Raw genomic sequence first — 13,252 nt, forward strand, 5'->3', positions numbered from 1 at the left:
GCTTGGTCCTACAAGCTTGTGAACACTATTCCTAAACATAGCTGGTTCCTTCAAAACAAAACAAGCAGCCACACGCTTACTCCAATTTTAACATTATGCATTGTGTATCTCAAGATAGCACATACTGACCCATGAAAATCACTTCTATGTTTTTGTTTACTAGTTAAAAACAACTTTTTATTGCTGTGCAGATTTTATTTATTTTTTGAAAGCATGCTAATTATCAAAGGGCTGAGTTAGGCAGGTAGTGTTATCAAAGTAACAATAAAACCTTCATTTCTCCTTTATTAAATTATCCACAAAAACCAATAACAATGATTGCATATGTACATTGCTATTAAATCTCCCCCAAGAGTAAAAGACATAGGCGAAAATAAAGGACTATTTCCCTAATTATGAATGTAATTGATAATCTCGTTAATAATAAATGTAAGACTATTCTGGAGGCTACTAGCATGCTCTGTCAAACTGTTTCCTAAAAAAGTTAGACCAAGCTATATTATCATCAGGATTCTAAGAAGCACTTACTTGAATGGAGTATTTTCAGGCTCTAACATTGCTTTATTTCGGAGAATAGCTGGCCCAGCTCCCACTGAGAGGTCAGTTGGGTATGTGTTGACATAGTTAGGGGGCGGACCTTCAAAGTGATCCATTTTCTCCTGCAGAATCTGCTCCCAGTTCTCCAAGTTTTTAATGACAGCGATTCCTAGTGGTGATGTCACAGGGAGCTCTAGAGAGTAAGAAAATCAAGTCACTACACGCCTGCAGAGTCTAAACTCTTAGAGCCAGACTTCTAAAATAATGTTCTTAATCTTAGTCTTAATACTTTCAACAAAATGGAAGACACTAAAACGAGCAGAGAGAAGATGTGCAGCTTTCCTGTTCTAGATTCACATTCTTCCCGTCTGCTCGGCAAGCCTGTAGTGCTTTATCAAAGCCAAAGCACAGATGGGAGCAGGTAATAGAGAAGACGTTCTAAAATACCTAAAGCAGCATTTAAAAATACTAAATGGCCTTCTACAAAGATTTTAAACATTAACTTGATAGCAATTGATCATCTTTAACAACACTGACTTTCAAATCCCAAGCTCACCAGAGAACTCCAGCCCAGCGATAGGAAAAAAGTTCTTGATATTGTGAAGTGCCAGCTTAACCATCGTCAAATGCAGAAGAGCCCAGCTGTTTGGGAAAAGAACAAACAAACAAACAAACAAACAAAAGCACACTTATCAACCTAGAAAGAGAATCATGGGAAAAGAGCAGTCACGCCCCCTACCCACTGTGGGGCCCAGCTCAGAAAAGCTGCCTATGACTTATTACACAAAAGTGAATCTTTTGACAGATGGATCTCTTGAGTTCAAAGACACCCTGGTTTATATAGAGAGTTCCAGGACAGCCAAGGCTATGTAGAGACCCTGTCTAAAAAGAAAAAAATGGAAGGAAGGAAACTTTAATAATATATCACATTTAGAATATATAAAAATTATCTAGTAGAAAAACATTTCTCATACTGTCACATAGAGTCTAAAAAGCATATCATATCATTTATTGATGTGTTAATTCCAAAAGTATAAGTTACATTTTTTTCTTCAATAAACTGCTAGTTTTATAATTTTTATGGAAGCTAGTCTAGAAACTTACCTGAAAGGTAAAAAATTCCTAACTTGAAAATATATCACATTTTACAGATTCATGGTAATATTAAAACAAACAAACAACCCTGAGAGGCAGTACGGTGGCAAATGCCTTTAATACCAGCACTTGGGAGGCAAAGGTATGTGGAGTTTGAAACCAGCCTGATCTATATAGCAAGTTCTAGGCCAGCCAGGAATACATAGTAAAACTCTGTCTCTGTTTTTAATTTTGATTTGTTTTACAGACCAAGCTGACCTACAATGAACAGAGCATTCCCTGCCCACCTCTGCTGGAATTAAATGTGTGAGTTCCTCATCCAACCACAAAGAGTTCTAACTAACATTATGTTGTTGTTGTTGTTGTTGTTTTTCCTGAAAAAGAAGGCAAAAGAGGGTGGGGGCTCACTTACCTATAAGAATTAGGATCTTGATGCTCCTGAATTTGTGTGTCTGAAAAAAAGGCATCATCTTCTTCATCATCACTGTGAACACTCTCATCAGAATCATATATGACACCGCTGTCAGACAGAGGGAGAAAAGGCTGCAACAGGAGACAAAGCCGTTGGTAAATGTATATGATAACATATTAAATACAGACTTTATACAGTACATATTTAAAACATATTTTAAACATTACTAGATTATTTAAACATACAGTTTTATTCTCATTTAAAATGGAATATAGTAAATTGTATCAATCTGAGCAAATTTTCTTTTGCAGGTCCTAGATGTACAAAAGTCAAGGTTACCAAAGGAAAGCTGTCTTAGATTCAATACAAGAACTATATAAAGAAAGCTGAAGTCTGCCCCTCACTCTATTCTAAAGACCAGATTCTATTCTTAAAACCTACAAAAGAGTAAAGAGCTATACTATTTCCTGTTTTGTCTTCTCCTGTGTCTCTTTCCGCTACAGGCAGGTCAGAGCCCAAGTATGCTTTGTCTTGTATTCTGGGCTTCCTAATTCTCTCTCCAGAGTCCCTGCCTCCCTGTGGCAGACAAACAGCCACACGGTTGGCCTCCATGCTCACCTCAAACAGTGCCCCTCTCTATCTCCTATGTACAAGCAGCTAGCAAGAGCTATAGCTTGTCTGTCCTGGGGTTTTCCTTCTATAAGCACTACCAAAATTGTCCTCCGCCTGCCTTTTGAGTCTGCTCATAAATATTTAAGACTAAGAAGCCCGAAAGGGTACCCTGATAACCTTTCCCCATAACATGCAGTTGCTCACTCAAAATAAGTGGAACACTTCAAAATTTCTTATAGAATGTGGTAACCATGAAGGGATTCCAAAGCAGTTTCTCTGAGGACAGAAGATGTGACCAAACTCCAGGGCTTTAGAAATCATCTGGTGGATACTTCCTGTGACTGTGCCTGCAGCCACTCCAATGGCTATCAAAGGCCTGCAAGTGAAATTTGTGTAATCTAGCTGAGAGACAGAGAGCCCAAAGAATAGATTCTCCTGTGAACTTACCAAAAGACATTGTAAAATGTCCTTTGTTCTGTATCTTCCTGGTTTTCTACATAGGTCTTATAATGTTAAGCTACTCTATTAACTTATGCCTGTTCCTGGAAGGATGGAATCATTCCTTCTGTTTGAAGGGCTCTAATGTCATCACTTCTCTCTGATTCCTCTCTTGTCCTATTTCTCCATCACACCTCTACCCAGGCACCAGTCAAGAACTTCCTTTCCTCCCTATACCTGGTAGTTATATATATATTAAAAAAAAAAAAAGGAGCACTTTGGTGACCCTTGGATAGGTGTCACTGAAGAAGTGTCCCAATTGCCATATCCTATGACCCACTCAGCTGGAAACAAACCACACAGTCTATGTAAGACCCTCCTCCAACACCCCACCAAAGACAGACTAAGACACAGCAGCTAATTGAGATGTATGAATCCTATGTTGGATCCTAACTTGCAGACCCAACTATATAAAAACATTAACATAGAAAGGAAAGGCACTGCTCGAGAGTACAGCCACTCTTCCAGAGGACCAGGCCTGACTCCCGGCTCCTACATAGCGTCTCACAACTACCTGCGATGCCATCTCCAGTACACCCAACACCTTTTCCCGCTTCCTTGGACACTACATTACACTACACTGGTGTGGTACACAGGCGTACATGCAGACAAAACACCTAAACACATAATTTTTCAATTTTTAAAAAAAGCTGGGTGAGTGGGTGCACACCTTTTTAAAAAATCTGCTCTTTTGTTGTTTGTTTTTTAAGGACAGCACAGGGTGACTTCAAACTGCTACCCTCCTGTGCCCACATCCCTGGGACCAGTGCTAGGATTACAGATATGCCACCAAATCTAGCTTTACAATACTTTAAATGTATTTATTTAACGTGGGAGCATGCATGTGAGTGGGTAGACGACATTTATGAGGGGCAGGAGTGCTGAGGCAAGGTCAATGCCAGCCTACACAAGGCTACAGCAGGACCCGGCCTCCCAAACCACTCAGTACTTGGGAATGAAATCTCGTGAGGTCTGCACGTGCTTCAGCCACTCAACTGTAAATAAAGGTAAAATGAAATGATCATCCACTGAGTTGACAATTTTTGAAGCTAGACAGTAGAGAAGAATTTAGAAATTATTTTTCCTCTTGTATGTGCTTGAAGTTTTCCATAATAGAAAAAAATTAATGATAACTGTATGTTTTGTTTTTGAGAACAGATCTCTCTGTGCATCTCTGACTGACCTAGAAGTGGCTACATAAAAGACCAGGCTGGTCTCAAACTCACAGGCATCTGCCTGCCTCTGCCTCTGGAGTGTTGGTATTAAAGGAGTGTACCACACCCGGCTAGCTATATGTTTTTGAAGTTATAGTAATTCTTTGCCTTACAGTGTTAATTCTAAAAGGAAAACATAAAACTACATGTAACAATTCTATACATATTTTAAATAATAATCCTATTCTTCTTAACACAAGCTGGTCTCAAATTTATAACTTTCCTGCCTCTACTTTTTGAGTGCTCCACTTTTCCTGGTTTATTTTTTCTTAATATATTTTCGCATTTTTTAATTTTTTGACTTTAGTCATGAGAAAACATTTAAGATGGAAATAAGTTGGCATATTACCATTTACAAATCTTTATATTGTCATCATTTATATTAATGATGTCATTGGCTTTCCAAATGTCAAGAAGAAATCTTTAATAAGAAAGATGGGACTCCAGAGACTGCATTTCTCACAAGTTCCTATGTGATGCTGACATCGCCATTCTGTGGTATACTTTACAGATCACTAAATAACCAAAAATTTTACACATCAATGCCTCAAAAACTATTTCAAAACACAGCATAGTCTACAAAAACAGTAGGTTTAGTGCTTCAATAACTCTAAGAAAAGTGGGGTGTAGTGATGCATACCCTTGATCCTATGCCTCAGATGGCAGAGGCAGGCAGATCTGAAACCAAGGCCAGCCTGGTCTACATAGTGATTTCCAAGACATCCAGGGCTACATAGTGAGACCCTGTCTCAAAAACCAAACAAGCAAACAAGAACACTAAGACAGGAAGTCTTATGTACAGCAAGGACTACAGTGTTAGCTCACACGAAAGAAGAAGCAGCAGCAGCAAGCGATGGACTCTCCTGCACAGGGTAGGCTCCTGCACAGGGTAGGAGCAATGTCATATCTGCATGCACGAATACAGTATGAGAAGGGGCATCAGGGAAGGAGTCACCACGAGTACGCTGATCCTCAGACAACTCTCTGCTATGGAGTAACAGAGATATCATGGCGCCTTACCACAGCCTGATTAATCCTCTTCTAAATCCATGCCGACCAAGATAACTGCTGATCATCAACAGGAAAAGGTTACAGAACACATGAATCCCCATCATTCAAAATAAAATAATGAAGCTAATGATATGTTAGTCAGTTGACTTCTGGTTTATACCTAAGTCCCAGAGGACTTTAATTTCTCATCTATTATCATTTGATAATCACTAAATTTTCTAGGTCTATTCAGTTTGTGGATTTGAAGATTAAATGTCTAAAGTGAGGTGACTGGATCAAAAGCCGTTCCATCATTTGGATGTAACACACACAAAAGTCAATAAAGCAGACACATTTAAGCCTGCATGCATCACACCCCTTACCTTTGCAACGAAGTAATCCCACATACTGAGTTCTGGAGGAATAAATTTTTCCTTGTAAGATGGTCTTTCTGCAGGCACTGGGGGTGGGGTAGCATCTTTTACAGGCCTCCCGGGTACCAGCATTCTCATGTTAAACCTCCTTCGGTGTTTATCTATGTCTTCAGAAGCAACAGGAGGCGCTAAATGAGATGTAAGGTCGAATTAGTGTTTTTACTTCACCTTTCTTGTGACCCTCCTCTTTGTTCTAGACGGAGTCTTTACATAGGACTTCTAGCCATTCCTGGTTACTGTGTGTTAGTCAATGCTCCACAGCAAGAGACATGGAAAGAAGCAGGTGGGCATCATCCCATGAAGTTACTTAACCAGACTGTGGGTGGAAGTAATTCCTATAAGACTAATTAAGAAGAGCTGAGGAGATGGCTTACCAGTTAATAGCACTTACCACAGAACCAACAAAATTTGATTCCCAAAACCAATTTCAGGCAGCTCACAAAGTCCAGCTCCTGGGGAATGTGACATCCACTACTAGATTCTAAAGGCACCTGTAGGCATGTGTGCAGGCATGTGCACACTCACACACACACACACACACACACACACACACACACACACACACACACTTATCCCTAAAGATACACTAAAGAAATGGTACACTCTGTATTTACAAGAGTAAAACTGTAAGACTGAGTGACTCTTTCAGACTATGGTTCCAGAGCCGGGTATAGTGAAGAACACCATTAGTTTCAACATTTGGGAGCAGAGGCAGTTGGCTCTCTAAGTTTGAAGCCAGTACTCAGAGGCAGGTAGATCTGAGTTCAAGGCTAGCCTGGTCTTCAATGAGTTCCAGGATAGCCAGAGTTACATAGTGAGACCCTGTCTCAAACAAACAAAACAAAACAAAGCTCCTGATTCCGTGTACAATGCAGGGTATACATAATGTCTTTTAAATAGGCAGAAGCACATTGTTGGAGAGATAGCTCAGTGGTTAAGAGCACTGACTGTTCTTCCAGAGGTCCTGAGTTCAATTCCCAGCAACCACATAGTGGCTCACAACCATCTGTAATGGGATCTGATGCCCTCTTCTGGTGTACTTGAAGAAATTGACAGTGTACATGTAACATAAATAAATAAATTCTTAAAAATAAATGGTAGAAGCACAACAGGAAAGAAAAAAGGCGACCAGAACAAGTGGCCAAAGGAGTCTGTGTAAGTGAGGGGTAAAGCGCTGCCCTCCATCATGGGAGTGGTAAAAAGACAACCTGCAGAGTCAGACCAGGACCAGTCTGTGGGCCTGAAGCTGGGCAGTTCTCTTTAAAGCATCTTAAGTTAGTCCCACGTGAGGAATCCTTTGTTTGGTCCCTTAAGAGGGGTGTAGAAGATGGTATGAGAAAGGTATGAACTAGTATGGTGAATGGTAAAAACCAGAGGCAGGATTATACCTAAAGAGATACATAAAGAAATATCAAAATAATTTAAGAACTATTTGAATACGAAAGAGCCACAAACAGAACAAATCCAATAGCAATGTTCTCAAAGTTCATCCAGAGCGTGACCAACTTTCAGCTGCTTATACAAAATTAAATCTTTTAAAATTAAGTCAAAATTTATGAGATTAAAAACTGTGTAAAGCTCAGTGGTGTTTACTGCATTTAAAATGATGTGCAGTAACCACCTCAACCCGTTCAAATGCACTGTCATTACAGGTGGACCCTCTGTCTGTTCTAGCTATGTCACATGAGCAGATCATACACTGTACGCCTAGCTTTTTGGTCTTTGTTTTGTTTTGTTTTGGCAAAGGTTATAAAGCTGCTTTAATGGAAATTCCACACTCCCCAAAAGACACCATCTGGGATGGGGTAGATGTGGCCAGGCCTGGCCCCGGGACAATACTGAGCCTGTAGTCATTACCACATCTGTCACCATCAAAAAATGCTGCACCACCGGTCCCCAGCTCCCGAAAAAAAGAACAAAAAAAAAAAAAAAAAAATGCTGCACCGCCTCAGTCCCACAGGTATAAAATCATAAATATTTACATTCTTCCAAGCCTTTCACAGAAGTGCAGGGAACACCTCCCATAGAAACAGGCTAGGATGGAGGTAGGCATCCAGGGGGAAATTAAGGCCTAGAGGTCAGCCCCTCAATTGGGCATAGTCAAAAGTGGGCAGAAAACAGAACTTTGGTCCAAAACTTGAAGGTAGAAACCCACAAGTCTCAGAGCTTCTTCTCCAGCCCTGGCCTGGGCCCACCTGATCACTGGAGGGAAGGAGTGCAGGGGATGCAGACGCTTACAGTAAATATAGACAATTATATCACTGCTATACAAACTTACTTAAAAACTCTATCTCTTGCATATAAACGGAAAAGATTCAGGAATTTGGCCAAGTGGAAAGATTGCTAGGCACAGGTGTCTGTCACCACACGGAATAGGAAGGTCACATGAGGCTCAGCAGCTGAGGGACCTGGGCCCTCTGGGCTGACCAGGGACATGGAAGAATCATGTCACCTGATTCTAAGGGTGTAGAGGAGTGGCCCCAGCTCTTACACAGCACTGGAAGCCTAGGTATAGGCCACCTGCCTCACCTGCAGGTCTAGAGACAGCTGGTGGCCTTAGAGGGTGTGTGTGCAGCCATGAGGCATGTTGGTTTTGTAAGGCACAGAAAGCAGTGTGTTCAGGTCACCGTTGTGGCCTCAGGCCCAGGACTGGACCTCTGTGGCCCAAGCCATTTCCTGCCACAGTAAAGTGGGCTAGGTTTGATTTTTTTTTTTTTTTAAAAAGCAGTTAAACTGATCTTTATTTGAAAAAATAAAATCTCTGGTCTGTAAGGTCACTCCGGCTGCTTTTTACAGTGGCTTTTCTGGAATGGTGGAAGCTGTCTCAGGCCCACGGGCACCTAGATAGTGGACCTGGAAAAGGACCCTTGCAGGTGGTGGTTCTCGCCCAGGTAATGGTTGTGCAGCTCAACCAGCACCTGCACTGCCTCCTCCACAGAGCCCATCTGGATCGGTGCCATCTTACGGTCCTTCTGGAAGAATCTGAAGCCTTTGACCACACTACTACTGCTAGAGAAGAGGCTCTTGAGGTCATCCTCCGACAGAGGGCAGGTTGTTGGGGAGGTGCAGGGTAGCTGAGGGTGGAAAGATGTTCTGGAAGTTCTTGGAGCCTGGTTTCTTGAAGCAGTGCAGTGGTGGGCTGCCACAGTCCCTGGTCAGTCCCTGGCCCTCCCAGCCCTCACAAGGCAACTGCACACTGATGCTTTGACAGCGTGATGAGCACTGACTTCCCATGCAGCTTGTGCCCATTCAGGTGGCTCATGACCAGCTGGGCCTGGCTGCCATCTGCCATCTGCACAAGTGCATTCTCCTTCTTATTGAACAGAATCTTTACCCATTGCACATCACTGTAGACATGAAGAGAATAAAGAGGCTTCAGGGTGTGACCTTCTTAGGGTTCTGATTGATAACCAAAAGGATGGAATTCCCAGCCCCTGCCAGCCCTGGGATGGCAATGCAGCCAGCTGCAGTAGCAGAGGGTATGGCTAGGACCACCAGGGCTCCATGGACATTAGGGACAGAGAAGCCTGCAGCCTAAGGGATGGCAAAGGTGGGAGGAAACCCAGCTCCTGCATACGGAGAGGTTGACATTATGCCGGGCACACCGAAGGCTACTGCCATGGTCTGGTCCAGTGAAGGCTGGCTGTCTCCAGAGGGCAGGTTAGGTCGAGTGTAATCTCTGCTCTTGTCACTGTTGTATTTGATGTTGAGAGTGGTGAGCTTAGAGAAGTCAATGTGCAGTATGCAGCAGGCATTGTAGACGTTCTGGCTATCCAGGGACATCCTGGCATGCTGGCGCTCACAGGATCAGCATACAGCAGCAGTGCCTGGAACTGGTTGTTCTTGGTGAACGTGATGATCTTCAGGACTGTGCCAATCTTAGAGAAGATCTGGTGCAGCACATCCAGGGTCACTGGGTAGAAAAGTTTCTCCACAGCGGTCCTGAGCACTGGGCTCGGGCCTGCCTTTGCCATTCTTGCATCCACCACAGCAGCCAAGGCTGCCAAGGCCAGGTTTCCAGACTGTACAGAGTTCACAGCCTGCAAGGCTGCCTGGGCATGTGCCTGGTTGGGCGAGCTGTCAGTTTTGAACTCCTTGTGGTTGGAGGACTGGATGTAGATGGGCTGTCTGTGGGGAGCGTCGCGGTGGAGCAAAGATGGCGCCGACATCCAGTCCCACCTGTATAAACAACTTATCACGCATGCGCACTTGCAGGCTTGTCCCCTTGCCAGGGAAGCTGTAGGATAATGAGGTGATCCAGCGTCCTCCTGTGACACAGCAATACTGCGCGTGTGCGGGTTTTGCACCTGGCATCAGTCTGGCCAAGGCGGTACCATGCTAATGAGGCGATTTATGCTCCGCCAATCCTTGGAGGACAAGTAGCAGGGGTGATGGTGGGGTGATACATGCTCCGCCAATCCCTGAAGGACAATTAGCATAGCCTCAGCCTGTTGTGTATATAAGGCGAGTGCTTTTGCCGCTCGAGGTCCCCGTATCAGCAATGAAGGTGGTCCTGCAATAAAGGCTGTTGAGAAGAATCCGACCTTGTTGCATCTTCCTTGCTGGCCGAGGTGGGCGCAACAGGCTGTCCACGAAGCAATGGCGCCACCAATGTATAATAGTTAACCACAGTACTGGCAGCCTCCTCTGTGTGCATCTCTATCAAGGCCTGGTTCTTCCCTTCAGCATAAGGAGGTTGGTAACTTTCCCAAAGGGCAGCCCCAGAGAGATGACTTTGCCCTCAGTGACATCACTAGGTGGTTTGTGGATGTGGACGACTCTGGAAGGAACTCCTGTGCTTCTGTTGTCACCTTTGAACTTCTTGCTATTGTTTCCATTGGCTGCTGAGGCCAAGCTGCTCGTGATGAAGGGGCCATTGCTGACACACATGGAGAAGAGCTCATCAGATCTCCGCTCTTGTACTGACTGCTATGTCTGGGACGATGACATCCATGACACACAGAGGTGACCCTTGGGGATGGAGTGCAGCAAGCGTATGCCTAGTTTTTGGACCTAACAGTCTCAAGGTTCATGCATACTGCAGCATGTATTACTACTTCACTCTGTTTTAGGGTGATTTCTCACTCGACTGGATGTGAACATCACACTATTCGTGTAGTTCTTCATTTAGAAATGTGTATTAGATATACCAGTGGGCTTCACTATGACATTTTCAGACATGGATACGATGTACAGTGATGAGTTCACCCTCCACTCCTGTCCTTGTCCCCTACACTCTGATGATGTCACTCTGATGACATCACTCTGATGATGTTCTTCCTCTTTCTGATCAGACCTCTTCTGCTTTCACGTCTTACTCTTTGTGAGAAGATCTCACTATGTACCCCTGACTGGCTTGGAGCTTCCTGTACAGACCAAACTGGCCTCGGAAGCATAGCTTTGCCTGCCTCTGACTCCCAACTGCTGAGATGAGAGGCGTGATTCACCATACCTGGCTTCATGTCTTTTTGTTTATGTGTTTTGTGCAACCCAATGAGTTTAATTAGGGCTTCTTGCATTGAGCATGGGTTATTATCCACTTATGCTTGATGGTGACCTACCATTATCTCATAAAAGCATCCTTTCTCTCCTTTTATTCTATGGCATAGTGGATTCTCCACAATGTAGCTAAAATGGCTCTTTAGAAAACCTGAGCTTTTTATTACTTAAAACCCTCCATCATTTTCTCTTTCCTTAGAGCATCAGCTAAAGTCTGTGATCCACAAAACTAAATGGCCTTGTCCCCAGTTATTCCTCTAACCTCCTCTTGAACACCCCTCCTCCTATTTGTGATAACTCTGGTGGCTTCCTAGAGAAGAAATTCAGTCTTCCCTTTGCTAATTGTTCCTTCCGTCTGCCTAGAGTGCTCAACTATGGGCCTCTGTGTGGTGGGATCACAGACCTCCCTAGAGATCTGCGGATACCAGCTCATCAAAAGCACACAGCCTAACTGACCTGGCCCATTCCCATCCCTCGCCCCCTCTCTCCTGCTCCTGTTTATCTTGTTCTTCCCACACCATCAAAGACTAGAACATTGCCTGGCAGACTTAGCGGCTGAGTGAGTGCACACTTTCTCAAATGTTCTAACCAGGGATGAGTTAATGAACAGACAGCATTACCACATACAGAGAGGGAAGGGATGTAGCTCAGCGGGAAAACACTTGCCTGATATGCACAAAGCATAGCATTTGGTCCTCAGCACTGAAGGAAATATTTCAAAACTACCATGAACAAAAAAAAAGTGATTTGGGAGAAAAACTTTAAACTGTAAAATGTATTTTAATTAGGTCAGGTTAAAGGAGAGCAGAAGCAACAGGAATTGGTGAGATCACATTACTGTGCCTTACCCTGGAAGCTTGTTTGCCTCAATCATTGAGGACAAAGGTAGACAGGTGTCCTCTAAACTCTTTGTGTCACTTAGCCCTTGTCTGAATACTACCAGTCATTTCTATTCTTGCCCATAAAGAGGACGGACACACACACACACACACACACACACACACACACACACACACACACACACACACACACACACACACACACACACACACACACACACCCCTGAATTTGTAACCCCTGTATGTATGAAACAGCTATCATTCACATTACTGAATAAGCTTAATCTGAGGCCAACTACTATGACAATTTTGGGAACTTTCTCAAATCTTTAATGACTTCATTTTATCTATAATACCCCCTTATACTGTTACTTTTTCTATTTATTTTTTTATTCTTTTCAAACATGTCCTGATTTGCCAACCTCAAAAATATTACCTCTATAAAAAGAAAAGTAAAAAATTCTAGTTTTATTCTAATGTGTTTAGCTGTTTATTATCCTAAAAAGAATTATTATATTCTTAAGATAAATAGCTAAAACATTATAAATCTTATTCTGACATTGGGAGTTACTACATTTACACACAGTATTTGTATCATCTTACCTGCAATACTTTCTGATTGTCTCCGAGGCTTCACAACAAGTTTCACGCCCCCTCCAAAAACAGCAGCCCACATTCGATTATTTAACGGGTGGGCTGCAAGCCGAAACAACTCATTGGAGGAATTTGTGGCAAGAGCATGTATCAGTAAGCTTAGGTAAACAGCAACAACAGCTTCACACAGCAGAACATTTAATCTTGGCTGGTCTTCATCTTGGGCAGAACTCAAGAGATTAATGAGTGAGCTCACACCTGTAAGAGCAGAGAATATCAATCATAAAAACATCAGTATAGGGGCTGGGGATTTAGCTCAGTGGTAGAGCGCTTACCTAGGAAGCGCAAGGCCCTGGGTTCGGTCCCCAGCTCCGAAAAAAAAAGAACCAAAAAACAAAAAAAAAAAAAAAAACAAAAAAAAAACATCAGTATAAGGTACGAAAGAAAAAGAAGCATCTTTTATCTACAGTTAACTAAGTAACCTATTCCCTATGCAATAGCATTTTCATAATGTAGATATCAAATAAT

The 13,252-nt window shown here is 42.9% G+C and overlaps 1 protein-coding gene and 1 pseudogene across 4 annotated transcripts in view; both read right to left on the minus strand.

Annotated features, from left to right (window-relative positions):
• Positions 1–13,252, minus strand: part of Dmxl2 (Dmx like 2) — a 142,746-nt gene that overhangs the window by 17,453 nt on the left and 112,041 nt on the right. For all 4 annotated transcript variants that reach the window (XM_032910107.1, XM_032910105.1, XM_032910106.1 and 1 more), the window contains exons 28-32: positions 12,734–12,982; positions 5,742–5,920; positions 2,045–2,175; positions 1,094–1,179; positions 529–730 (exon numbers count right to left, since the gene is read on the minus strand). In XM_032910107.1, coding sequence (XP_032765998.1) covers positions 529–730; positions 1,094–1,179; positions 2,045–2,175; positions 5,742–5,920; positions 12,734–12,982 — 847 coding nt within the window. The remainder of the gene's footprint in view (positions 1–528; positions 731–1,093; positions 1,180–2,044; positions 2,176–5,741; positions 5,921–12,733; positions 12,983–13,252) is intronic.
• LOC116907130 lies at positions 8,559–10,967 on the minus strand (annotated as a pseudogene).

Source organism: Rattus rattus, chromosome 8 (genome assembly GCF_011064425.1).
Source record: "Rattus rattus isolate New Zealand chromosome 8, Rrattus_CSIRO_v1, whole genome shotgun sequence".
Taxonomy (NCBI): Eukaryota; Metazoa; Chordata; class Mammalia; order Rodentia; family Muridae; genus Rattus; species Rattus rattus.